This window comes from Stegodyphus dumicola, chromosome 5 (assembly GCF_044657685.1).
Source record: "Stegodyphus dumicola isolate Sdum_Otavi_A_Nest chromosome 5, ASM4465768v1".
Classification (NCBI taxonomy): domain Eukaryota; kingdom Metazoa; phylum Arthropoda; class Arachnida; order Araneae; family Eresidae; genus Stegodyphus; species Stegodyphus dumicola.
In genome coordinates this window covers 41,641,002-41,668,518 of record NC_140772.1, presented here as the reverse complement: position 1 = coordinate 41,668,518, position 27,517 = coordinate 41,641,002, and the positions used below count along the sequence as shown (strand labels likewise).

General features: G+C 31.1%; 2 protein-coding genes across 2 annotated transcripts in view; one reads left to right on the top strand and one right to left on the bottom strand.

Moving 5' to 3' along the window:
• Positions 1 to 126: 126 nt before the first annotated feature.
• LOC118182201 (cyclic AMP-dependent transcription factor ATF-2-like) overlaps positions 127 to 27,517 on the bottom strand; it is a 64,677-nt gene continuing 37,286 nt past the window's right edge. The window contains exons 8-12 of the mRNA XM_035351519.2: positions 25,953 to 26,143; positions 21,858 to 21,923; positions 21,678 to 21,774; positions 19,259 to 19,379; positions 127 to 16,932 (exon numbers count right to left, since the gene is read on the bottom strand). Of these exons, the coding sequence (XP_035207410.1) occupies positions 16,757 to 16,932; positions 19,259 to 19,379; positions 21,678 to 21,774; positions 21,858 to 21,923; positions 25,953 to 26,143 (651 nt within the window). The 3' untranslated portion in view covers positions 127 to 16,756. The remainder of the gene's footprint in view (positions 16,933 to 19,258; positions 19,380 to 21,677; positions 21,775 to 21,857; positions 21,924 to 25,952; positions 26,144 to 27,517) is intronic.
• On the top strand, positions 6,532 to 7,050 carry LOC146997084 (histone-lysine N-methyltransferase SETMAR-like). Its single transcript, XM_085817801.1, has one exon. It carries the CDS (start codon positions 6,532 to 6,534, stop codon positions 7,048 to 7,050), a length of 519 nt encoding a protein of 172 aa, XP_085673927.1.

The following is a 27,517-nucleotide window of genomic DNA, read 5'->3' as shown; positions in this document are numbered from 1 at the left end:
TTCAATAGTAGGCTTTTTTTATGAAGTGTTTTTTTTTTTTCAATATCTTGTTAACTTCTTTTAATATATATTATGTAATATTTTAAGTTTATTAAAATTATAATCAGGAAGACAGAGAAATATATATATAGGAACAATTTTTAATGGATATAAACTGCTCAATAGAAAAAATTATTGCTTGAAGCACTTTTCCAAAATACACACATAAAATATCAAAATAACTCTGACATTTACTATCAACCTTACATAAAAGATTAAAAAAAGAAAATTTACATTTAATAGTGTTCATAGTATAGAGCAATCAAAATCTGTGATAGTTCACAGGAAATAAATTACACATTTAAGTGAAAAGAAAGAGAGAATAGATTACCAATTCATGAATACTGTTGTAATGGGAAAAAAAGGGTAAATATCAGTAAATAAATATTTACAAGTTTTGAATCAAAATCCGACATTCACAACTTCTGTACAGCTGCTGAAATGGACCAGCACATAAGTCTGCATTTTTACACATTTTACCCCAAACCAATTGCATTAACAGTTAAACAACATTATTTTTTCACAAATAAATCTTAATAATCACAAATAATATAAGAAAATTTTTAATCAATGAATAACATCATATGGGTTTATAAAATATAATCACAATACTTCTTTGTGTTTAAAGAATAAAATACAGTATAAACAGTAGACTGATGAACACTGAATTCCTGCAAATTACAGAAACTTGACAAACATGTCTATCATTCACCAAGATAATCAAATGCATAAACTATTCTAAAAATATTAACAAATGTTTTTCATAATATAATTTAAAATGTATTGTTCAACAAAGCTAAATTTTTGCTTTATTATAATTCTCCTTTTACCTTCTAAATATTAATTTAAAAAATGCTCAGAAAATGCTGCATGTCAAAATCTTGTAAAAGATTTGAATATGTGTGGTTGGATCCCAAAACCTTCTTTTGGGCAAGATTTAGCAGCTAGCAATATATACTAATATAAAAGTAAATTATAATTGTCTCTTTTCTGAAATAAATTATTTTTGGAAATCAATTATTTATAAAATTTCTACTCTAAATCAGTTTAAAAAACAATTAAAACTACAGCAACAGATGCTTGCCTAGCAAAAAAAAAAAAAAAAAAAAAAAAAAAAAAAAAAAAAAAACACACGGTTTGATCAGATAAGGTTTTGAAATTGTATTTCTTTTTCTATAGTTTTAAATGGCAATTAGAAATATGACATTAATACTCAGTGTGACAAATTTTAATGCACAAGATGATTCATGGAGACATGACTGTTTAAATCATGTACAGATCAGGGGTGAATAAACATAGCTTCCGAAAGTTACTTTTTCGTCATGTAGGTTCGGTACGGTGCAGAGTGGAGCTTGATTGCTACTCTGAACTTCAGGATATGGGTTTGAATCCTGAATAAGGTTGGGATGTTTCCATGTGTCTCGCTTTTTCTGTTGGATGCAATACTAGTCTACCCATTTAGTGCATCCTCAGCAATGTTGTAAGTAATAAGATGATTAAAGATGGATGGGAATGGCCACTCCATCGATAAATTACTCTCAATAAAGCACCTTGCTACTGAAGGAACCTTTTTTTTTTCATATAAAAATTGTACACATAGCATTTTATGCTCAAATATGTGCCATTTCAACAAATGCATGGAAAAAAATCTCCATTTGGCCAGACAAATGTTGACAGGGAGCTGAAAATGGCACTGCAATTCTCAGACAGTGAAACTGACACCATGGTAAATCCAGCAAGACACAGTAACATATCTATATCCCAACAGTGAATGCCAACAGTAAAGGAATTTTCTTAATGACTGTATTCCAAAACATTGCGGCCATCATATTTGCTTTATTTATAAGCCTTCATTTTTTGCACAATCTCAAGCAAGCAAAAGACTCAAGAGAAAGATTTTGCAACTATTTCAAAAGAATAGTTTTACATTTTTCTCAAATTTTCTATCTCAAGAAAATGGTTTTATGTAGCAACCAATAGACACCTGAAGTTGCAGAGAGCAACATCAGTGACAAAAACAAAAACATGACTGCATTATACTACATCAACATAAGGGAAAAATATGTACTGCTTCATGTCAACACATGCTTTGTATCATGATGGGGTCACTTTCAATATGTAAGAGATGCACACATATTTTCACACAGCTTATCAGTGACCAACAGGACAATACAGCTGAATACTGGTAGTTCAAACCCATATCAAATCCTGATAAAATGAACTGGCTACATGGTTTCATGGTTTTTCATATAAATACAATCCACTTTCTTAAAAAAGGCCTCCATGAAGACATTCATCTTCTTAAAGAAGATAATTCTTGGTACTGACACATACAAGCATATCGATGATCATTGAATTGTAAACCACCAAAAGTGCTTTGTCAATCCTACAGATGGTACTAATACTCAAACAAATCAATCATGTAGGAGAATTTTGAAGCTATACCACACTTCAAGTTATCTCACAGAAGCAGGTTGGAGAATCTGTTATTAAAAGTATAATTATTTTTTGGCATGCTACATGACATTCATATTGTATATGGCTGAATGAATCATAAAAATGGCCCTTTTAAGAACTCCTGCTTTTATTTTGTAAAAGACTAAGTAACTTAAATTTAATGGAATTAAAAATTTAATAGGTTAATAAATATATTAATGAAATTATTTTCTACATATTCTTAATTTTCATATTCAAAAATAAATTTTAGTGGCATCACCTATGAAATAAATAATTAACAAAAATGCTAGATTAGATACTACATCAATTATCTAATAGCTATGCTTTGCCATATTCAGTTAAAAATGGACGGGGTAGGGAAAGAAACTGAAATGCCTTTAGAGGCTCTCAACAATTTCTGTGCATTTATTTCTGATTCACACCAAAAAACATTTAGTTCAGTACTATGGATTATCTGCAATTTAAAACATTTTACATAATTTACAATAACATAACTCTAATATCAAAAGTACATTTTTCATAAGAGCTTCATAAAATACATTTAGTAATTCAATATCTTCAGAACTTTTATTCTAATCTAGTTTGAAAATACTTTATTCTATCTAGTTGGAAAATAGTTAAAATGCTTGCATTATGAAAAGTGCATAGCTACTAGTGCAAACTTTGTGCATAAAATTTGGTTTTAGCCCTCTTTCCCAAAATGCACAAAATATACTTCATTTAAATATGCTACTCAATAAATATAACAACCTCCCAAAATTTATCATATAACATTGATTTGATTTATAATATGGATATTAATGTCCATCTTACTAAATAGTATTTGATTACATATATCATGGATTAAACTTTAGGAAAATCATTCAGTCTATTTGTAAAGAAATATGCACTCCATTTCAGTCCATCCAAGAAAAAACTTTACCTCATTAAAAAATTAACGAGAAAATATTAAAATGCTCTCAATTTTTCATCCTTAATGTAACAGTTTTTATTATTTGTTTATATTTATATAACTTTTTATGATTAAAAAATAATAAAAATCTCTAATAACATGTTTATTTTCGTCAATAACAAATAAATATTTATTAAAAAAGTTTCCATTTGTAATATTAATCAATGATATAATAGCTTATTTTATGTAAAATAATGTGCAATGTGCAATTCTCTCTCTTTCTTAACACTTCAATAAGTTGATTATGCAATCATATGATTTATGATTTGCATCACAATCAATAATTTCTGACAAACTTTACACAATACTTGCAATTACAAGAAAACAAGCACTTTTCAGGTTTACTTTGAGTGGCTATGCAGGCAACAATAATTAATAAGAAGTACCATTTGACAAAAAAAAAAAAAAAAAAAAAAAAAGTGATAAAAAAGGAACTTCAGGGAGGTTATAATTTTTGATTTAATTATACCAATGAATGCAAGCTATCAAGAATCATATACTGCTTATAAATTTTTATATTTCTAAAACTACAGTATTTAAAATCAACAAGAACAAATGAAGTTATTTACATGTAAATGTGTAACCTTTATGATCTTCCAACTCATTTTAAGCTAGAAATATGCAAGGCCTGGCAATATAAAAGCACATTAAAATTCTTAAACAAATGATAAAGTACAATGCAAGTTTGCAACAACAGTGAAATAATGAAAATGGAACAATAAGTCATGAGAAGGTTTAAAAAATAAAGATCAAAGACAATTCAACAAATGTGAAAATTTACTTATTATAACAGAAAAGCACCTTTATCAGTATTGTCAATATGAACGACCATACAAACAAGCAATCTGCAGAGCAAAGATCACAATTTTCTCTGTATGTCAAAAGTCTTATTTTAATTTTGTTATTGAATGTAAACTATTGTTCTTAAAATGTGACTCAAATAGCAATTTTTACATTTCAAAAATACAAACATGAATGGTACACAATATATTAATAAACCTGGAATTATGTATTTTACATTTGTAATTGAACTATATATAAATTATTCTTTAGTGGCTATTAAACATAAAATTTTATGTCAAAAACTATTTTTATAGTCACTAAATACAGTCAAAAGTCGTTAATTCGGACACCCATAATCCGGACCTCAAAGCTAAAAACTTTCTGCGCATGGGCCGCGTTGGCACATGCGCACAGGCGTTTTAAGTGTGCGCGTAAGACCTTGACTACTGCGCATATGCGTGTGCGCAAGTGCAGAATACGTTTTCGCCTGCGCGTTTAATGTATAACGGACGGTGTAAGCTAAAATTATCTAATTATCTATTTCAGTTAATGTTAATGATTGCGTTGTTCCTTAATCTTCGAATTGGATCCCGCTTATTATTTTTTGCAGACTGTAAGAGCAATTTTATAAAAGTAAACTTGAACTTTCGATTATGTCAAATAGAATTTCCGATGCTGGAACTTCCAAAGGATCTACAAAACGAAAGTATGTTTCGATGTCCAACAAACAAAAAGTGGAATTACTGCAAAAAATGGATAAAGACATGAAGAATGTGACAGAGAGGTTAGTGAAAGCGAAAAAATTTCGATTGACAAGTTAGTCGGTATTCTCGGCACAGCAATTAACGAGACTTGAACAGCGGAACTTTGTAACTGAACAAGAAATTATGTCTTTTTATAGAATTAAAGAGAAAGTATTATCATATAAAATGAAGCAACTTAAACAACTTACATTGAGAGAAATGTTTAATAAAGTAAACAAATAAATATTAAGCTTTTTTTTTTTTTTTTTTTTTTTTTTTTTGTAAATTTTGATACCCTTTAGATCATAATTGTTCTTTATTTCATAAATTACGGTTTCATATTTTTAATTTTAGAATTTCTGCATGCCATCTTACGAGATTTAAACTGATGATCTATAATCCGGAAAAATCGATAATCCGGAATCGCCGAAGTCCCGACGAGTCCGGATTAACGACTTTTGACTGTAGTTCTTTAAATTCCTGATATGACATAAAATATATGAATTATTTTTTTAAATGACATTTTAGCACAACTAAAACTTCTGTAGTAAAAGCCTGACTATATGATACTCAGTTAATAAGAATATTTCAAAATAATAATTAAATGAAAAATTAAGTAAATAAGAAGCCATCATAAAACATGTACAGGACTATGACTCAGAATTCCATTTGCAACATCTTACAAAGTAGATACACATACCAAGTAAATACAATTACATGGCTCTCTTTTAGATGCTGATTGCAGCTCACTCCCCAACAATGTCCATTTTATTGTTTAAAAGAATTTGTTCTTGATACTGGACACTCTTAACAGTAACAGCAGGGGGAGTTAGTATGGCAGGAAAACATATTAAAGATTCTCAAGTTCAAACCCCCCCCCAGGCATTAATTTTGCCTATCACAAGAAATACTCTTGCCGTGATGCTTAACCCCAAGTATTTTCAACTTTCCTTTGACAAACAAAAGCTATTGTTAAACAGTGCGATTTAATGTTAATAATGCATATGCACAACATCACAACACAATCATAAAATCTTGGTTTCATGTACACTAGATTAATTCTCGATACACTAGTTTAGTTTTTATAAAGAAATATAAGTTAACTGCTATTTATCTGTTTGCCTCTTGTACGAGGCACATCCAGAAAGTAAGTTCCGTTTCAATTTATCTCTGCTGCAGCTCTGCGATCGCAATTCCGCACATGCACAGTAGATGCTCTGTATCAAGGAGAAGAAATGTGTGCCATTTGGAGATCGCTGTCAGTCACGTACGCTTTGTTGTGCTTGTTTACAATGTCGGTGTGCTCTCGCTATGGAATTTCCCCAAATTTCATGATCACTAATGCATGAAATTGTTACCGAAAAACTGAAATTTCGTAAACTTTGCTCACGTTGGGTACCAAAGATTCTTACTGAGCAACACAAAACAAAACAGATGGGTAGTGCACTTCAGTTTTTGACTCGTTATGCTGAAAGCGGCAAAGAATTTCTGACACAGATAGTCACAGGAGATGAAACTTGGGTTTCTTATGACAACCCTGAAAGTAAGCGATAATCAATGGAATGGAGGCACATTTCATCCCCAGCAAAGGTTAAGCCGAAGCAAATCTTGAGACCTCGAAAAATGATGTGCACAATGTTCTGGGGCTGGAAAGGCATCTTACTCATTGATTTCTTACCGCGTGGTCAAACAATCAGAGCAGATGCTTATTCCGAGACACTTCAGAAACTGCGCAGTGCAATACAGAATAAGCACCGAGGATTGCTGTCAAAAGGTGTTGTTTTTCTTCATGACAATGCACGACCGCACACTGCAAATGTGACAAAAAACCTCCTACAGGGATTTGGCCTGGACGTGTTTGACCATCCTCCGTACAGCCCTGACTTCGCTCCTAGCGACTTTCATGTGTTCTTACATCTTGGCGGTCAACACTTGAACAATGACGACAAGCTGAAAGAAACTGTTTCCAACTGGTTGAAGACACAGGCGGCAAATTTCTATGAAGGTGGTATACAAAAACTTGTGCCATGCTATGACAAATGCCTGCAATATTTTGGCAGTTATGTGGACAAGTAGTTTAAGAGTTGCTGAATTTTGTGCAATAAATAACTTTTCTGTAGCTGTACACAATTTACTTTTATTACCAAATGGAACTTACTTTCTGGACGTACATTGTATTTTGAACAAATGATTAAAATTTGAAAACTGCTTTTACCAAAACAGCATTCTGTGGAGTATTTTCAAATACAGGATTTCATAATCAGATAACATGTTTCATTTACATATGTTCAAGGCATACAAAAATGTATCAGCTTATTTTAAAAATATTCACATAACAGCTTTTAAGTTGATAATAAATAAGATGGCTGTTTTTAAAACTGAAAATTTCTTCTTCCATTCATTTACCTCTTGTACTGTTAATTGCGACTTTTATAAGTTCAACAATCCAGAATTTTCACATATTTAGCATTTGAAATTGCCTTTAATGGATACTTATAATATCCAGTGCATAAGTAAACTACAGTGGTTCATATTTATTTATGGACACTCACTTTTCGAGTTTTATATGCAAATATCAGCTACTAAACAGAGATACTGTTCACACATTTTTTAGATGACTTTGCTTTCCCATTTAGGGGGGGGGAAAGAAAAAAAAAAGAAAGGCTTCAGATTTTAAATTACGTCCAAAAGGCTTTTTTTAATGTTTTGTGCATTACCTTTTATTTATTAAATTTCACATTCTTTGCACTTAAACCATAAAATTCAGTTCAATAGCAATGTCGCAAAATAATTTTAAAATGAGCATATCTTTAGGATTTCTGATACACAGTTCCGCACACTGGAGATAAAAAGGTTTTTTTTCCCCTGTAGAGTGTTGCCATTGCTTGCTTTTAAATCATTGAGTTGGTTACTTAAAAATTTGTTAAAGTTTTACAAAATATGAAATCGATCATAAAACAAATTCCAAATTTCAAATTTGATCTTCCACATGCCCATATTCGTAGGAGGATTACATTATTCAAAATTTGATGGCTCTATGTACAGTTGTTTTATCACAATGCGAGAAATATACACACATTTATGCAGATTTTTCATTATTTAATTTCTTCAAACATAATGCAGGACTCTAACATTTCGTGGTAACAGTTTGAAAAGTGAAACGGACATTTATAGTGATTCAACGCAAAATCGCAAAATGAAAACAATAGTCCTTCAGGGACACAGCCCCTTTGGACTCAAAAAATTGTCTGCTTGGAATTATTTTTTTTAACTGCAACTATATTTCTGAAAGTGTAAATTATGGTCTGCTACTTGACAATTTTGTGTTCATACAAAAATGACCCTTTTAAAGAAGCAATGGATGGTAAGCTATGTTTGCACTCTTTCTGAAGAAAATTATTCGTATTTAATTATAAAACGCTCTTGTGAAAGCCCTGAGTTTTCAGTATTTAAAGCACTGATGGATAATATTGTCAATAAGAAAGGGGGGAACCATCAAAATTAGGTTTCAAGGAGAAAAATTGTTCAAAATACATATTCAAGGAAAAAAGTGGAATGTTTCAAATGTTGCAAAGGTAAGAACTTTAATGTTAAATAAAATCTTCAGAGCAGCTGCATGATCATTCAAATGCTCAGTGAAAACTATAAACAAAGTGATTAATGTTGATTTGAATCTTAAAAAGTTGAAAAAACATAATGTGCATAATTTTTTTTCCATGACATAACACCAAAAGCAGAACACACTGCATAATTCTCTACGGGAAACAATTATTTGGACAAAAATGGAAAAATGCTGTCACAACAGAAAAATCTTGCAAACATTTAAATGACAGCAATTAAAAGAACTTCATCCATCAAAGAGAAGAAAAATAATCTTAGAGCATGATTCAAAGAATCTAAAGAAAGTTTTCCAAAGGGATTTATGATTGTTGCTGGTTTTTGATATAACGACAAATAAAAGAGAGTGCAGAAAATTGTTAAGGTCAACTCCACATACTATCAGGAAAAATTTTTAAACCCAATTTTCAAATATGAAACACCTTCTCTTTATCCACAGAACCATCAATCAGTAGAACTGCATCATCAGAACGCAAACAGCCACAAATCAAAATCCACTCATAATTTTCTGGAAAAAATGGAATAAGAAATTAGTATCAAGGTCATATCCCTATTAAATCTCCTGTTGTATCATCCATAGATTTTTGCACTTTTGGACTTTTAAAAAGCAGATTGTCCAGATGTTGATCTTCAATCCTCCTTAGACTTCGGAAAACTGTCCAAGAGGAATGGAATAAAATACCTCTTCCGCTACTAAGAAAAGCTTTACTGTCTTCAGAATTACAGTGTAAAAAGATAGTAAAGAATAAGGGTTAGCAAACTGAACATTTAAAACACAAAAATTTTAGGTACAATATTTCTGCAAATGCAATGAAAATCGTCCCCCCTCCAAAAACAAATATGTGCAAATAGCCTTAGTAGTGGCGAAATTATTTTATTTTTTCTTCACATATATTATTAATTACCTTTTTCAAATCTTGCTCATTTAAATAAAAAAAATACTGAAAGCGTTTTAGGTCAGAAACAAAAATTCAAATCATTCTGAAAATGAACTCGTATAACTATTCTGAAACTAGACCAAACAGTATACTAAAAACATGAAAATAATGGGAGATTCATGTTTTGTTGGATATCCTTTAGGTAAACTTACACTTTTGATGCACTCTGAAATACATTCAACTATTTTTTTTTTTTTCATATAAGAAAGTTTGTTTTGTATTATGAACTTCTTTTACTACAGCTTTCAAAGAAATGGCATGCTTCCATATTCTTTCTCCAACTCAATCGGTATATGTTCGATAGAACTTATGTCAGAAGAATATGATGGAATTTTAACAATTTCAAGACAGATGTATAATAACCATCAATGACCATTTAAGGTTGTATGTTTAGGATTGTCATCCTGATAGAATTTGAATGCATTTTGCATTCCAAGTTTTTTTGTTCATACTTTTAGATTTTCATTAAGAATATTTACATGTTTATAAATATCCATGCTATTTTCAATAAAAATTATGTTTCCCACCAGAGGCAGCGAAACATCTCTAAACCATTAGGCCTCCACCCAAATGCTAAGAGCAGGCAATAAATTCTTCGGATTCAATTTTTTATTCGATACCACCACATAGCAATGTCCATGGAAAGTATGCTATTTAGTCCATACGACCTAAATGTATTAAATTGTGACTCAGTTGCAAAAAATATAACACTGTTTTAATATGATAAATCTTTGCATACCATAAAAATTGAGAACATCAGACATACTTCCTTTTTCTTGTGGACAAAGAATTTCCTTCTTGCTAATACTCCATTGTATCCATATGCTCCAATGATTCTTTTCATGGTTTCAGGGTTAACTTTTATTGCAAACTGTTCTAAATTTACCATAAAATTGCAGCACTAATAATTTGGGTTTCATTTGATTTTTTATAGGATAAATCCCTTAACTCCTTTGTATTAGCTTGGAATGTGATCCAGACTTTCAGCAGTTTCATGCAATTTTCATCGTTTTGTAACATCAAAGAAATTTGGATGTTTTACATCCAGGATTTTTGGGATATTTTTACCTCTTTAAAATGAGGATTAGTTAAATTTCTAGCAGAAATTGTTGTTTGTAGCTTTCTGCTATATTCACATCAGGTATCGAACTATTAATGTATTTTGGCCCCACAAGTAATAATTTTCAAATGCAGATCAGTGGTGTAGCAAGGCGATCCCTCAAGGCAAGATGAAAATGACGTCAAAAAGTGCAAATTTTGAATTAAATATCCCGGTCAGTTTTTGTTGTACAATAGTCAATCTTCTAATTTATTTTTTCATAATGAGTGCAAAACTTTCCCAAGTACAGGAACCGGGAAACCGAATGAAAAGTTTAAATTCGTTATTCGTCGAAAATTGTGTTATTTTTTTTAAAATTTGACATAGCCAAAACATTTTTCATCATTTAAAACACTTCTGTAATGGGAAGATATGACTACGACCAAAGATTGTGAAAATAAAGGCTTGGGTAAGGGGGTTGATATATATGTAGGTTGATATATACATAAATATTTTCTACAATAAAAAAGAGAAGTTCACAAATGGATATTATAGCAACCCCATGTGCAAAATTTTAACGCTCTACAGCTAATCGTTTTTGAGTAATGCGATGCATATACATGCATATATATGTGCATACATAACATACGTACATACAATTGTGAAGAAAAAAATCCCTTTTGAATCCATTTTGGGAAAAGTCCTTTATTTTTTTGTCTGTACGTACAGACGTAACCTCCTACAAAATGGAGTTAGGGCCATCTTCCTAGGGTAAGGGATGCCTTCGAGGAGGTCTTTCTGAGGGAAACTGGCTCGTATACACGTTACACATGGGGGAAAACTACGAAGGCCCATGCAGCTAGGCCGTTCGAGGGATTCGAATCTCGGACCGAACTACCAGTGTTTAGCGACTTTACTGCTCGGCCGCTGGTGGGCCCCAGATGGATATGGGAACGGTCAAAATGGATATTTCCATTGAACTATGATAAACGAAGTTTTTCATGATTACTTTGTACACGATATTCGTACAAAGAAATAAAAAAGCAAATTTTTAATTTCATCCAAAAGCTTTGTTCTCATTTTATGTAGCAGAATTCAAATATTTAACAATGCTTGAAAGCATTTTTATAACGTTGTAAGGTATTTCTCCTGCCTTCTTGGCATGCCTTCATGATGTAGTGGTCAGCATATTCGGCGCGTATGGAGATATGCGTGTTTCGAGTCCTGGCGAGGGCATTGCTCATTTTCATCTCTCTGCTTTCAAATAAAAACCCAATGTCTCTACAGTGGTGCACGAAATAAAATTGTGGTGGATGGTGATTCTCCACTACTAGGATTTGGTAATTGGGTCTCCTAATCTCCAGTCATCCTTTAAAAGTATGTAAGGTATTTAAATGTAAGGTATTATTTTAAAGTATGTAAGGTATTTCTTCCGCTTTCTTGGCATTCCTACGTGGTATAGTGGTCAGCACACTCGGCGTGTATTCGAGAGATCCGTGGTTCGAGTCCCGGCGAGGGCATTTCTCATTTGTCATCTCTCCTGCTTTAAAAAAATACCTAATGTCTCTACAATGTCATATTCTTCCAATAATTTGACATCAGGTAAAAAATTAGCTATGTATGTAACCATTGTTACTTTTTACTAAAGTTATCTGGATTTAATCTCCCTAAAACTAACCGAAATTGATTTCATCTTTTACAGATTTTCCCATATTTGATCAATACAGTTATTTGCTTCCTAATTTTTCTGTTCAGTACAGCTTGCGATATGATGAGAACTTCTCTCGTGCTTTTTTTTCATACGGGTAACGTTTGCCAGAGCTGTATTCTTGTTGACCACATCTGTCTTTATTTGAAATTAATGAACATGGTTCGCAATAGTCTTTGTTAAGTTCAAGTGTATAACAAAGCAAAATCTGTCTCTAAAACAGAGTTATTAATCACTGTATAATGAACAGAAAAAAAAATGATCTGCTGTCTTTATTTCAGGGAAAATCAGTATCTTTTGGTCTACAGAGGCCAAAATTTAAAACAAATCCTTTCTTATCCTTTGTAAGAATTTCTGGATAATGACCAAAATCGGACGACTATCTTTCATTTTTTACATTTCTAAGAGCGGTTGGAATATTATCTGACCTTTCGTCACTGGTTAATGACTGTAGCTGAAATGTTTTCTGATGGTTCGTCTTCTTCAGCGATTTCATGTCGACATAGTTCTTGGAACATTTTTAATTCTTATGTTCCGAAGGTCTTCCCTTCTGCCATACCACAAGTTTTGGTCTACTGGAAATTTAAAAGAAGACGGACTCTATTCCATATATATAGCATTTATAAAAGAATCCATTGCCTTTTACGTTTAAACATATAAATGTAGTTCAGCAGGATATTCTAGGCCCCCTAAGCCTTCGGGCCCTTATGCAACGGCATTCTTTGCATACCCTTATTTACGCCACTGGCTCTGAGAGTGAGACTGATGAAACACTGACATCAGCTTCTACGTAGTACCCCACAACAGGGATTTAGATGATGTTGGAAAATGTCCTGAACATATAAATGAAAACATGAGATTGCTACTTGTGCAGCGAGGTCTGGAGGTTACACTAATTTCACTAAAGTGTCAACAATGTTACAATCAGACACGAATGATACTGCACCGAATGGAGTTGCATCCAATGCGAGAACAGTTATATCGCACATTAACTAATGGAGAAAAAGTGTTACATACTTGGATGGCTTATTCTCCTTCTAAAGCATCATTATTTTGCTTTTGTTGTCATTTGTTTGGTCACACAAACACATCGAGTGAATCAAAATTTTGCTCATCTAATGGATTTAAAAATTGGCAGAAACTAAATCCCAAAGCAGCCAACCATGAATCAAGTGCTCAACACAACCAAAATTTTTGCAAATGGAAGGAGTTAGAAACCAGACTTCAAAAAGGACAGACTATTGATATATATATATATAAAACCTATATGTTGTGGCAAAGGAAACAAAAAAGTGTAGAAATTCTTGTTAGAATGTTTGATGTAATTAAATTCCTCGTGAACAGAATTTGGCTTTTCGTTGTCACAGAGAAGACAATACCAGCACAAACAGAGGCAACTTATAACTGGTGCATTTCCTTGCAAAGTACGATCCAGTATTCCAAGAACGCCTTGTGCACAGGAAAAATGGGTCCAAAAATTTTGGTCACAAATATGTCACCGCAAATTCAAAATGAGTTCATTGGAATTTCAGGAAATAAAGTTCGCCAACAAATTATCTGTCAAGTACAAAAGGCCAAATATTATTCTATTATATGTGATAACACTCCAGATATTTCACATAACGATCAAACAAGCCAAGTTGTGCAATAGGTAATGATTGAAAATCAGAAAGTAGAAGTGGTGGAATCTTTTATAGATTTCATTGAAACAAAAAATAAAACCGCTGAAGCTATTTCCGACATGATATAATGGACTGCAGAGGTCAAACATATGATAATGCTGCTGTCATGACTGGAAAGCATACAGGAGTGCAACAAAGACTCAAAGACAGAAATCCTAATGCCGAATTTGTATCCTGCTTCAATCGAATCCAATTCTGTAACATTCTTCGACACTTTAGAATGTTCTTATGCATACTTTTCCATGTCAACACACCGATGGGATGTTCTAATTGCTGCTAGAGGTAAAACATTAAAAATAATTCTGGATACATGATGGAGCACAAGAGCTGAAGCAGTAGATGTGGCATGGAACCACTATACGTTTATTTTGACTGCTATAGAAAAATTGACAGACGCAAGCGAAAACTTTAGCACGCAAACAGACGCAGGAACTTTGTTAGTCACAATAGATTCATTTTCTTCTTTATGTTTTTTGGGCCTCTGGAAACCTATACTGCATGAGGTGAATGATGCCCAAATTTATTTACAAACACAGGGATTCAACATGCATCAGTGTGCCAAAAAAATAAGCGCTTTGCAGCACCACTCACAGAGAAAAATGAAATGAATTGGTAGAGAGTGCTATGAGTTATGCAAAAAATTTGTGTGAAGACCTTAGCATTTTAATGGACGAATAAGGAGGAAGCAAATTTTTGATGACAGAAGTCATGTCCAGCTTTGTCCCACGAAAATGAGTTGAGAAGAAAGTTGTTTTCATCGCTGGATAAGGTAACTGCGGAAATTCAAGAGAAGTTTCAACAGCTATGGAAGTTGTTGAACAAATTTGCTTTTTTTACACCATCAAAACTACTGGATGTTGAAGACCAGGATGTCAACTTAGAACACGCATCTCATGACATTGGCAAAGAAGAGTTCAAGCTTGAATGCATGCGGCTAAAGACTTTTGTTATGCTACGGGCAATAAAAATGAATTAATGAATTCAAGCCCGCTTGATGTGTTAAAGTTTATTGTGCAATTTAAGCTGGAAGTTTCCCTGCCTAATATAATAATATTGCTTTGAATATTCCTCACAATTGCCATCAGCAATGCCAGCTGTGAGAGAAGCTTCTCTTAAACTGAAGATAATCAAAAATTATTTACAATCGACAATGAGTACACTGAGATTGACTAATCTGGCTGTTTTGGCTATTGAGCATGAAATGACTGATTCAATTGATATTGATTAGTGCTATTAAAGATTTTGCTATAAGGAAAAGTAGAAAATGAAAATTTAAATTAAGAAAGGAGTTTAATTTCTATTTCTAATAGATAACAAAAGAAATAATCAAAAAGAAAACTTATGATTATTTTTGCCAATTATTTCTTTTCAATAAAAGACTAAATAAATTGTTTCCTACATTTATTTATATTAAAATATATTTTTTTATTCTGAAAGTTGTTAAAAATGATTTTCTTCAATGAAAAAAATATTTATTATAGTGCAACAGTCAATTATGTTTTAAATACTATTTATTAATATTTTCAATTAACAATAAAATATTTTCAATTAACAATAAAGTAACAATACTGTTTTTGATAATAATTGGTTAATGTTAGAATGTAAAACATATTTTTGTAATTAAATTTTGTTTTTGAGTTTGTAAGAGTTTTACATTTTGGAGAAAATAAAATTCTCTTTGCAGCTTAATATTTTCTTTGCACTAGAAAATTTCATCTTTACAATAATATCACATTTTGTAGCAGGCAGGGGCGGCAAATTTAGTATCTGCCCCCGGCGGCAGTAACCTATGCTATGCCACTGATGCAGATGATAATTTTTGTGATGTATTTTCATTTAAAACATAAGATTATGACAAAGAATTTTATCTGCCGAAACATCTCAACAAAAGTTTCAAGTGTCTGAATTATTATGTAAGTTACTGACTAATACATTTGAATTATCATTTTATTACAAGGAATATTTTGATGATATTTAATTTTTAACAAGCAAAGCTTAAAATAGAAAAAATTCTACGTTGGAAAAAAAATCTGCACTTTGTGTTTCATTATTTAGTACAAAATCTATACAAATATATTTCAAAAATACAAATGTCCAAAAACAAATATGAGCTACTATATGTGCATCAGTAATGTGACCTAAAAGCAATTTCAGATGTTGTAGCTGCTAAATCAGACAATGTATTCGATTTGCAAAGTAACTCTTAACTGGCCAGGTGATCTCTAAAACTTTCTAGCTATAAATCTTTGACATATGTTAATATATCAATAATGAAGAATAATATTTTAGTTTAGTTTTTCCCAGTTGATTTTTTTAGCATTTCTTTCTTTCTTTCTTTTTTTTTTTTTTAAAGAATTTTAAAAATACACACAAAAAGAAAAACCAAGGATTCAGATATTACTTCCGATTATGGACAAGTAAAATCAGATGTTTGAAAATTTAAACATCAAAATTAATTATTACCTATATCCATAAATGTGCCATAAAAAGGCAAGTAACTTTATTTTTAAGATGTTTGAAATAATAGTTCCAAGTGAAATGAATTAAACATGATTTTAAAATTTAATTTGAGAACATGATAGTAAAATATTACCTAATTTTAAATGTTCTGATTTTTTAAAAGCATTTTAGATTTCTTCCAATTATAATTAAATATTTTGCAAACATTTGAATTAAAAAAAAGTAATTCCAATTAAAAAAAAATTAAAATCTTTGCTCTGGACATTCCTCAGACAAATTATGAATAGTGAGCCATTTTTATGAATACTGCATAGGGATTATGCAAATACATTCAATGCTACCTTTCTCTAAAGGATGTGTCACTGGTATCAGATGTAAAAGAACCATCATTACTACTTTGCACAGAGTTCACATCCATTTCCATAAATTCTGCATTTAGTGGTGAAACAACAGTACTATTCGGTACTTGTTGCACATCATCAGAAGCAGAAGTAATTATGCGAACTGTAGTAACTACAGGAAAAAAAAAAAAATACAACATTATCTTTTAAATGAAAGCTACAAAACTGAAGAACATGAAATTGCTTAATTAAAGTAATTACTTGGACAACACTGATATAATTGCTATAAAATCGGTGTGCTTAATAATTTACATAAAATCAATGTTCTCTTAGATATTCCCACAGAATTACAGAATTCAGTCTTTAATTTCCCTGATTTCCCATAACAAAACAAACAAAACAATTTTATTGACAAAACACAATGAACTAGTTGTCAAACTAAGTATGAATAATTCAATTTATGCATTTAGTAAGAAATATGATGCAAAAGCTAAGCACACATACAAAATTATGTTGCTTAGCAGTGTAAATAATTATCATTAAATTTTGTACAAAGAAAATTAAATTTATATAATTATTATTGTGTCATTAATCTCTATTACACACTTATCGATCTTAACTGAACATTTGGACATAAATCTGTCATGTAATTTGGTATAATGCCACCCAAAGTCAACCTTTGAACCACCACCTTCTTGAACATGTCCACCACCTTCTTTGAGCTAAAATGTTCCTATGTATTTTTAGAGTGTAATGTGATCTTACAGCTAAAACATTCCTATGTATTTTCTGATTGGTAAGATGTAATAAAAGACTTAAGACTGTCAATCATAAAGAAGTCTAATTATAATCATGTTAAGAATGTGTCCCTTGTCTCACCACACACACACACAAAAAAAAAAAAAAAAAAAAAAAAAAAAAAAAAAAAAGACCATCTAATTGTCCGATTGCAAGAAAAGGGGCAATGACCCACGTGCCTGAAGATTTAAGTACTGCATATAGTACATTTATGTACATAAAAGTACTTTTATGTTATTATCAGAAATGCATCACATGATTTTAAAAGTTTCATAATTCGTAAAGCTGTGTGAATATGTAAACAATAGCATATATTTTAGATAATTTCTACATACTACTTCTGTTGAAAATACAAAGATAGAATGTTATAAATTTAGCATTTATTTAGTATATTTATACATTTTGAATAACATCTTGTGAAATTTCCTCCTGAAATAATATCAGAATAAATAGCACAATTTGTATTATATTTTTAAATTATTGAGTTAATTTTCATAAATTATGTTTTTACTAATATTCAACAAAACCATGACCAATTATATTCAAAGGTAACAGTTATCAAATAATTTCATAAAATGCTGAAAAACTTTCAATGTGCCCCCTCAAAGGATTAAAGGTAATTGGCTTTCAGCATTGCATAAATATATCAAAGTTTCTATTTATGATTTATGGCCATAAAATTCTTCAAATTACATAACTGGAATAAAAACACAAATAAATGAAAATTCAAATTCAAATTAAGATGAATAACTTAGGTCTTACAAATTTAGTGATTAAAATTTTACATTACCATGCCATAACAATATTTAAAAAAAAGTGTGTGTAGCATGTGTATGTATGTGTGGTAGCACTTTGTGCTAAAACTATGCCTAGAAGACTGTGACTGAGGGAGCACTCAGCCAGTTCATAGCCATTGCTGACTCTCCTAAAATACTAATTTTCAATATTAAGAGTATACCTAATCTGTATGATATAAAATATGAAAGAAAATTACTAACTTTAATTTAGCAATAATCCTTTTAATTCCTGATTTTATTCTGGCTACATCTCTTTCCTGGAATCAAGTACACTTGCATAAAAAGGCAAGTAACTTTATTTTTAAGATGTTTGAAATAATAGTTCCAAGTGAAATGAATTAAACATGATTTTAAAATTTAATTTGAGAACATGATAGTAAAATATTACCTAACTTTAAATGTTCTGATTTTTTAAAAGCATTTTAGATTTCTTCCAATTATAATTAAATATTTTGCAAACATTTGAATTAAAAAAAAAGTAATTCCAATTAAAAAAAAATTAAAATCTTTGCTCTGGACATTCCTCAGACAAATTATGAATAGTGAGCCATTTTTATACTGCATAGGGATTATGCAAATACATTCAATGCTACCTTTCTCTAAAGGATGTGTCACTGGTATCAGATGTAAAAGAACCATCATTACTACTTTGCACAGAGTTCACATCCATTTCCATAAATTCTGAAATATAGACTCACTTTTTCCATCTTACTCTCACTGTGCAAATGCACGAGTTGCTTACTTCTTGGGAAGTGACCATATATAATTATTATGCTATTTTTTTCTTTTTCAAAGTAATTATTTTCAAATTATTTCATTACAAGTGGAAATAATGAATTTAAATTTTTATTATTTTCACTTGCAATGAAATTTTTTTAAACAATCTGAAAAGTTTCTACTTACAAACTTCTCTGTCTGCATCATAATTCGATGCCTTCTGCTGAAGAGTAACAGGACAATCTTTATGTGCCAACAACATGGTCTTTAAATGAGCAACCTCATTTCTCAACTGTGTTACCTCATGCTAGAAGGGGGGAGAAGTTACATAAATTTTAAACTACAGGATTCATCATATGATTTTTCATTATAGTTTTAAAATACTTCAAGAAGACAATAATTAATGACAGAAATAAATTACACACATTTGAAAATTAATAACTAAATTATCAAATAGCTCTTCATTTGTTCATTTCTAATAAAGACAGCAAGTACTTTCCTTAAAAGAAGAATATAATACTTCCCATTTCAGTTATAAAAGTAATAATCAGAATTCATCAATCAAAGTAATAAATAAAAAGTTATGACAGTTCATGAAAAGTTTCTTTATACATTATAAATTTACCATTTTTTCAGCACCAAAATGTCAAATGTTTGACTGCAAAAATACCTTTAAAAATATATCTTCTTTCTTTCTTTACTCAATGAGTTCAAATGCAGAACAGACTTTTTCCCCCCTTCAATGCTTATCAGAAACCAATAATATCCTTCAAGCACATAATTTTGATTATATTACCAGACAAATCAAAATTAATATACCAGTTATGCATTCCAAATTATGAATTTCTCCTTCATTTTTTGATAAGGAATACTTAGAAATCTTTTCTGAGTTTCAGGTGGTGAAATATCAGTAAATTTTTCAGATGAAAACTACAGAAGATAAAAATAAAATTAATTTTGAATTTTCTTTATAACTAATACCTGTTATACAAAACACAATATGAATTAACTTTCAGATAATAAGCAACATAAATAATATTATTTTTATTGTTTAAAATATTAAATCGTAGAACATTAAATAACTCATTATTAAACAATAAAATTTTTTATTATTTAATTACTATACAATATAATATCATAAGATTAAGTCTGAATCATCTTTTTTAAATATCAAACAAGTCAGGAAAAAGCCCACAAGTATTCAAATAAAAATTCATATAAAAATGACTTTTGTAATTATGGTTTAATGAAAACTATTATGGAAACAAAATCTAAAAAACGTATACTTTGGAAATTATGAATTCCATCATCAACAAGCCGACCAGTGGCCGAGCAGTAAAGTCTCTGAACATTGGTAGCTTGGTCTGAGGTTCGAATTCTGCCGAATAGGCTGGCTGCATTAGCGCTTTTATGGCTTTCCCCTTGTGTAATGTGTATACAAGCCAGTTTACCTTATAAAGTCCTCCACAAAGGTATCCCTCCCTTTAGGGTATCCTTGCCGTAATTAAAATTCCATACCATCACTAACAAGAAACACTAAAAGTTACTTTATTCAGAAGGTTAAGTAAAGTTTCACTACAAAACTTAGAAGCTTTACAAATCAGCTTACCATATTCCATTGTCTATACACACCTCATATATTATACATATTAATCTAGTACATCACAGATAAAACAATCAGTAATTTTTTAGCATGGATTGCGACACCTTTGCTCTGCATCACACCAACTAATAAAAACAGATCTTTGCATATTTTTCATCTAAGAACTGGGGGATGGGATGAGATAGGAACTAATAAAATATTTTAGAAATAAAGAATACTTATTATGATATAATTACAGACTACTTGCTATACCAATGGTTTAAACCATGATGTTGTATATGAAGAAACTTCACATTCTGCCCATTATTAAGATGTCTCTTCAAGAAATTCTTTTCTCATACCCTGCCCGTATATTTTGGTTAGTCTTTCATTGGCTGTGCTTGGTTAAAAGTCCAGAAAATGCCTGATAAAAAGATGCATTGCTTTAGGTATCTTTAATGGAAGGCCTATTGATATTCTTCTGAGTTATACGTACTACTGCTCACCTACAATAATTATGAAATTATTTCTACTTTTTTAACTTGCCTGTTCCTCAACATCTTTGTCAAACCAATTATTCCTGATATCACTAAAACAGTCACCACGTTTTAAAAATCTCTTTCTTTACCTAAGAAGATAGATGATTTCTTTTATTGCATTCAGCAAATGTAAAAAGATTCCGATGCCTCAGGTAAAGTGATGGCAAAATGCTATGTAACATGTGACCTTTACATCTGCAGCACTGAAATCAACTTAACAGGTATTACAAAAGCAAGTCTATACTTCATCTTACACTATAAATAAAGTATAAACAGCAATGCAGTTCATCCAAACACATCTTTGCATTACTTAGTATTTACCAAACATGAAGGGGTGATAATGAAGTTTACATGGTGAATAATCATGCATTATCAATTTTTGGTGAAAAAGGTAATTTGCAACAATACAGAATCATTCACATGTACAACAAAACTTTCATTCATAATTATTTTCAGCTAGCTGCATAAAGAAAATTGAGATTACCTGTAACTGAGTATTAGTGTTTGCTAATTCATTAGCTTTTTTCTCTAGAGCTGTAATCCACTGTTTTCTCTTTTCTCTACACCTTGTTGCTGCTGCCCTAAAAAATATCCAAATGCATAAATTATTTAGCCTTAGTATATATTCCATGCATTATTGCAGAAAAATGTGTTAGAAGCTAACCTGTTTCTCTCTAATGATCTTCTGCGTTTCTCATCAGGGTCATCACTGAGGTCACGACGCTTACGACTAAAAAGATCATGGCACAGAAAAATTTTAAAAAGAGAAATCAGTACTGAAATATCACTGAAAAAATTTAAACAGAACTACACACACACACACACACACACACACACACACACACAAAAAAAAAAAAAAAAAAAAAAAAAAAATTAATTAAACACAGAATAATAATCTGTCTTGATTCATTTATTTGCATTACAGAATTTCATTTTCATTCATTTATTTGTATTATTTCATTTCATTTCAGAAGTTCCTGTATTTTTATTCCTCTGACTGTTGCATACTTGAAGGCTTGCTTACTTTTCTTATGCATGATAAGGAGTAAGCAGAAATTACAAGGATACATGAGTACTTCTATATATTAGGCTGGGAAAAGGAATGACAGGAAAACATTAAATTTTTCCCCATTGATTATTTTACATGTTTATTTGAGAAAAAGTTACAGATAGCCATTCAGTGAAACATTTAACATAAAATGTGCATTTTTAAAATACATACATATACATATTATATCTATATACGAGGCATATTCGGAAACTAAGTACCATTTTGGAAAAAAAAAAAAAAAATAGTAAAAGAATTTTTTCAAATCCAATTTTATTTTTACATGAAAATACATGTCTTAAACTATTTTTCAATATAGTTTCCGCCAATGATCAAACACTTGTCATAGCGGGTGACCAGTTTTTGTATAGCATCGTCAAAGAAACTCCACAGCCATAATGATAACCATGACTCCATAGCATTTTTCGTGTCATCATCAAATCCAAAGCGCTTGCCACCAAGCTCGCGTTTCATGTGCAGGAACAAGTGATAGTCGGACGGCGCCAAGTCTGGGCTGTACGGCGGGTGATCGAACTGCCCCCAATGAAACTGTCAAATTAACGATTGAGTGACACCAGCAGTATGGGGCCAACCATTGTCATGGAGCAACACAATTCCTTTACTGAGCATTCCTCTTTGTTTTGAATGGCACGCCTTAGTTTTGTTAAAGTCTCACAATATCGTGCCGCATTAATGGTTTCATCTCTGGGAAGAAATTCAGTAAGCAAAACGCCTTTCCTATCCCAGAAGACAGTGCACATGATTTTTTGTGATGACATTGTCACTTTGAACTTTTGTTTTTTCGGAGAATGAGTGTGTCTCCACTCCATCGATTGTTGTTTCGATTCTGGTGTGAAATGACAAACCCAAGTTTCATCACCTGTCACAATTTGGTTTAAAAAGTTTTCTCCCTCATCACTGTACTGCGTGAGAAATGTCAGGGCACTACCAAGTCACTTTGTTTTGTGAACATCAGTGAGCATTTTTTGGAACCCATCAGGAACACAGTTTGCTATAATTCAAGCGGTCAGACACAATTTCGAACAAAACAGTACGTGAAATTTGTGGAAATGCCTCTGAAAGAGTTGTCATTGTGAAGCGTCTGTTCTCATGAATTGCTTCATCAACGTTCCTTACCAAATCATCGGTGACAACAGAAGGCCGACCACTCCGAGCCTCGGCGTGGACATTTGTTCGACCTGCATTAAACATTCTTACTCACTTTCTCACCATTCCATCACTTATCGCGTATTCACCGTAAACTTCTGTCACTTGACAATAAATTTCGGCCGGTTTAACATTCCTCGCGTTCAAAAATTTAATCGCGGCACGAATCTCACAGTCAGCGGGTGAACTAATTGTCTTAAACATTTTGAATGTGCACAGCAAACTGAAAACACAACATAGAGCAACCAAAATGGTGACAACTGAAAGTCAGTGAACAAGAAAGACTAGTGCGCATGCGCGGGACGCCTACCATAGCACTGCGACGGCACTCGAATGAAACGGTACTTAGTTTCCGAATACGCTACGTATGTGTGCCATCTGCAGCTGTTGGTGTGCAATTTAAAAAGTGCAAATTTTTTTGAACAGTTCTTGTATTAAAAACAGGCAGTGTATTTGTCAAATGTTATATGGAGTCAAAATGTAACATTTATTACACCAAAATAAGTTCAGAGTTCAAACTGCAATCTTTACATCTGAAACGAAAGAGATACTTCTGTGAAATTTTTATTATCTTTTGCCATAGTCACTACTACTGCTTAGAAATCATTACAAACAATATGAAAAATATTATAACTGTTCAGAGTAAATTCTACTGATGGCTCAAATGGAGCAATGTTTGCCTGAAAAAAACTAGCTCAGAAATAAATCCATATCTTTGGAATCAAATCCTAATTAAAATGGCTTTAATTCATGGAGGCGAAGTACTTTTTTAGTCGCATCAAACAACCCCAGACTGCATTACATGCACCTAAGAATTGTGCTGTAAAATGATAGATGATTTTGCATAAAATATTGCTTCATTTTTGTGATATTAGCTATATGGCAAGTTCCAAAAGTGAAAAATGCAATACACTGATGGTTTGTTCTTGAGATATATAATATATGTTTTAGGATAATATCATCACAATTATTATTTGAGAATCATTATTAACTTCACATTTACTTGGATTCTAATGAACTTTCAACTTTTTAGTGGTCCATAATGATGCCACTTGTTCAGCTAGCATTTCAGCTTTGTCTTCAACCTTAATTATATGGCATATGAAAGCCTCTCCTTCACAGTTACAGAACATAATGTTACAATAAGTCTGAATAGGATCTTATCACAGCCACTTATGCATTTTCAATTCCACTATTCCTGTTTCAAGAATAATTGTAATTACTCAACTTTAGACTCTCAATTTACATAAGAGTTTATTCTTTTCATCATGGCAACAGGCATCTTGCACAAAAAGAGAGAATAATTTTATTGCAAGATAGGTTAAGTATGAAATGAACAGATAAGTACATGGTATTAGTAAGAAGTACTGGCTTTGTTTCATGGCAATTGAACTGTCCCAGATAAAATTCAAACCAACATTTAACTGTTTTAATATAAGCTATTAACAGATAATCTTGAACTATTTAGAGTTAAAATCATTAGTCTTTAGAATGATAATGCTGGCCATTTCAATGCATTAATTTTTGGAAATTGTACCACATATAATATTACTAAATTTTTAGGTAACTGCATTCATCTTACAGTAATGAATTAACAGTAAAATATTTATTTAATCCAATAAATGTGCAATTCATTTTAATGCATTCATTTTATTGCGATTTTTATGTAACTGCATTCACTACCTTATTTTTAACTTCGATCTGAATTTTCTTGTAAAAGAACATATCTAACATAGCACTTTTGACCTCATGAATACATATAAAACATTTACTTTCTGCTGCATTTATAAATCTTCTGCATCAGCTTAAATATTATTTCTTCTTAGACTTTGATTGGAAAGCTTTTAGTAATATAGGAATGAAGTTAATCCACTATTACTTTACAGATGCAAAAATAAAGAAAATGCTTATGTAAATGAGACATTATTGTAAGATGATAGTCATTGCTAAGAAACTTTGGTACCTTTTGATTATCCACACTCTCACCTAAAAGTCACGAAAAGTATTCATGAGGTAAATCAATATGTCTTCAAACCAGTTATGTGTCATTTGCCACATTTGTGGCAATGTTGCCAAAAAGTACTTATGTGGCTACTCAAATATGCACATAGCATATCTGCTTTGGCTTGTGTCTAATGTTGTACGATGCTCAGTTTGTGTAATTTCCTGATTTTTTTTTAAAGCAGAAACAGATTGCTCTGTACATGAGAAGAAAAAAAGTGCACAAAAAGAAACATTTCTAAAAAGGGTAAGTTTTATTACAGATTTTTCTTATTTCTTCAATTGTACACACTGATCGCTTTAGCATGAAATTTCCGGTGCACCATCATTTTGAAAATGCTTTTGTAGCTTGGTGAAAGATTCGTCAACAACAAGTTCATGACTTTTTGATGCAGGATACAAATAATCAGAAAATACCAAATTTTCTCACATTGTACCCATTATAAGACACCCAAAGAATGCCATCTAAGAATAATACTAAAATAAGAACTTGATTAGAGTACACTTTTTTTTTTCTTTCTTTAATAGGTGTTTCTTCCTTACCCATTATGACCTGGCCTTTGCACTGTAATTGGGGAAGGAGGTGGGGAAAGAGATAATCCAAAACCATCCAAAGAAGAATCTTGGACAGGAAGTAATTGTATAGATTGCTTACTTCGCACTCTTCCATTAGTGTTATTCTTTTTACCAGCCCCACCTGACTTCTGATTCATTGTTATTGCTTCTTTCAGTTTCTGCAAAAATATACAAAAAAGAACACTTCAACTGAGACAAATTTTTAAAAAATAGTTTAAAAAAAAAAAAACTTACAAATGATGTTAACTAAAAATGTAAAATTACAAATGTTAAAGGCTTAAAAAATATCACTTAATAATAGCATACAAATAAAAGTAAAAACATAAAAAGAATATAAATTGCTCAAGAGCATCATTTCTTTAAAGAGATGAAAACAGAAATTGATTACTGAAAAAATATAAAAAAAGTCCCAATTCTGTATTCAGTCTTGAAGCATTTTTATGGAAAAAAACTTAATTTTGTCATTTCTTAAGGTACAGTTAGATTAATATATTTATTACTGCAAAGCATTTCAGAAGTAATAAAGGTGTCTTTGCGGAGAACTGCTAATGGCACTTGGCTTATATGCATGTTACACAGTGGAAAAAATATGAAATCTCCTGCAGCCAGCCCAATTAAATGTTAGAATCTGAACTTACAATAAATGAATGGTGTTAAACGTATCTATATGGTCATTGGTGAAGTTGCTTCCTAAGGTAATAATTTGTTAATTATAAAAATAAAACATTCACAAATGCAAACCATTTCCATCATTAGGCTTACTGCTCTCCTAATGGCTTAAGTCTTTGGTGCTTTTATTTAATGTTTTGTGTGTTACCTTTATTTATTAAATATCACGTTCTTTGCTCTTAAAACATAAAATTCAAGACAACAGCAATATCACAAAATAATTTTAAAAGAGCTTATTTTTAGAATTTCTGATTCACAGTCTCGCGCGCTGGAGGTAAATGTGTAAAATTTTTGCTCATCAAAAGTTGAGATTCCAAAATAATGCAAATTGTTTCTTTGTATACTTTATAGGATTTGGAAAATTCAAAATAAGCCTTTATCCAAAAATCTATAGATGTAATTTGAAGAAAAAAAACATTCATAGCTCCATTAATGATGATAAAGACATAAAAATGTCAGATAGCTCATTGAAATGCGAGCTCGCTTCTCTTAAAAGTTTTATTCACCTATTTGACAAACAAGAAACATTCGGATTAAGCATCTAATAAAATTTGAAATACACAACTATATTCTGAAAATTTCAAATAATGACAGTAGAAATGATACACTATATAAACTTCGAATAAACAAACAGTTATCATAAGATGTGCATATTCAACAGGCAAGCAAGTCCAAATGAACATTTTCTTCTGTAAACCATAAATCTTCTGGGAAACATCATAAAATCAACATTTGTCACAAAAATACAGCATAAGCAACAAATTTTTATAAAACATCAATTAAAAACCACTTTAATTATTTTTATACTGTTAATATTTAATGGCACTTTAACATATATAAACTCATAATCATCATTAATTTCA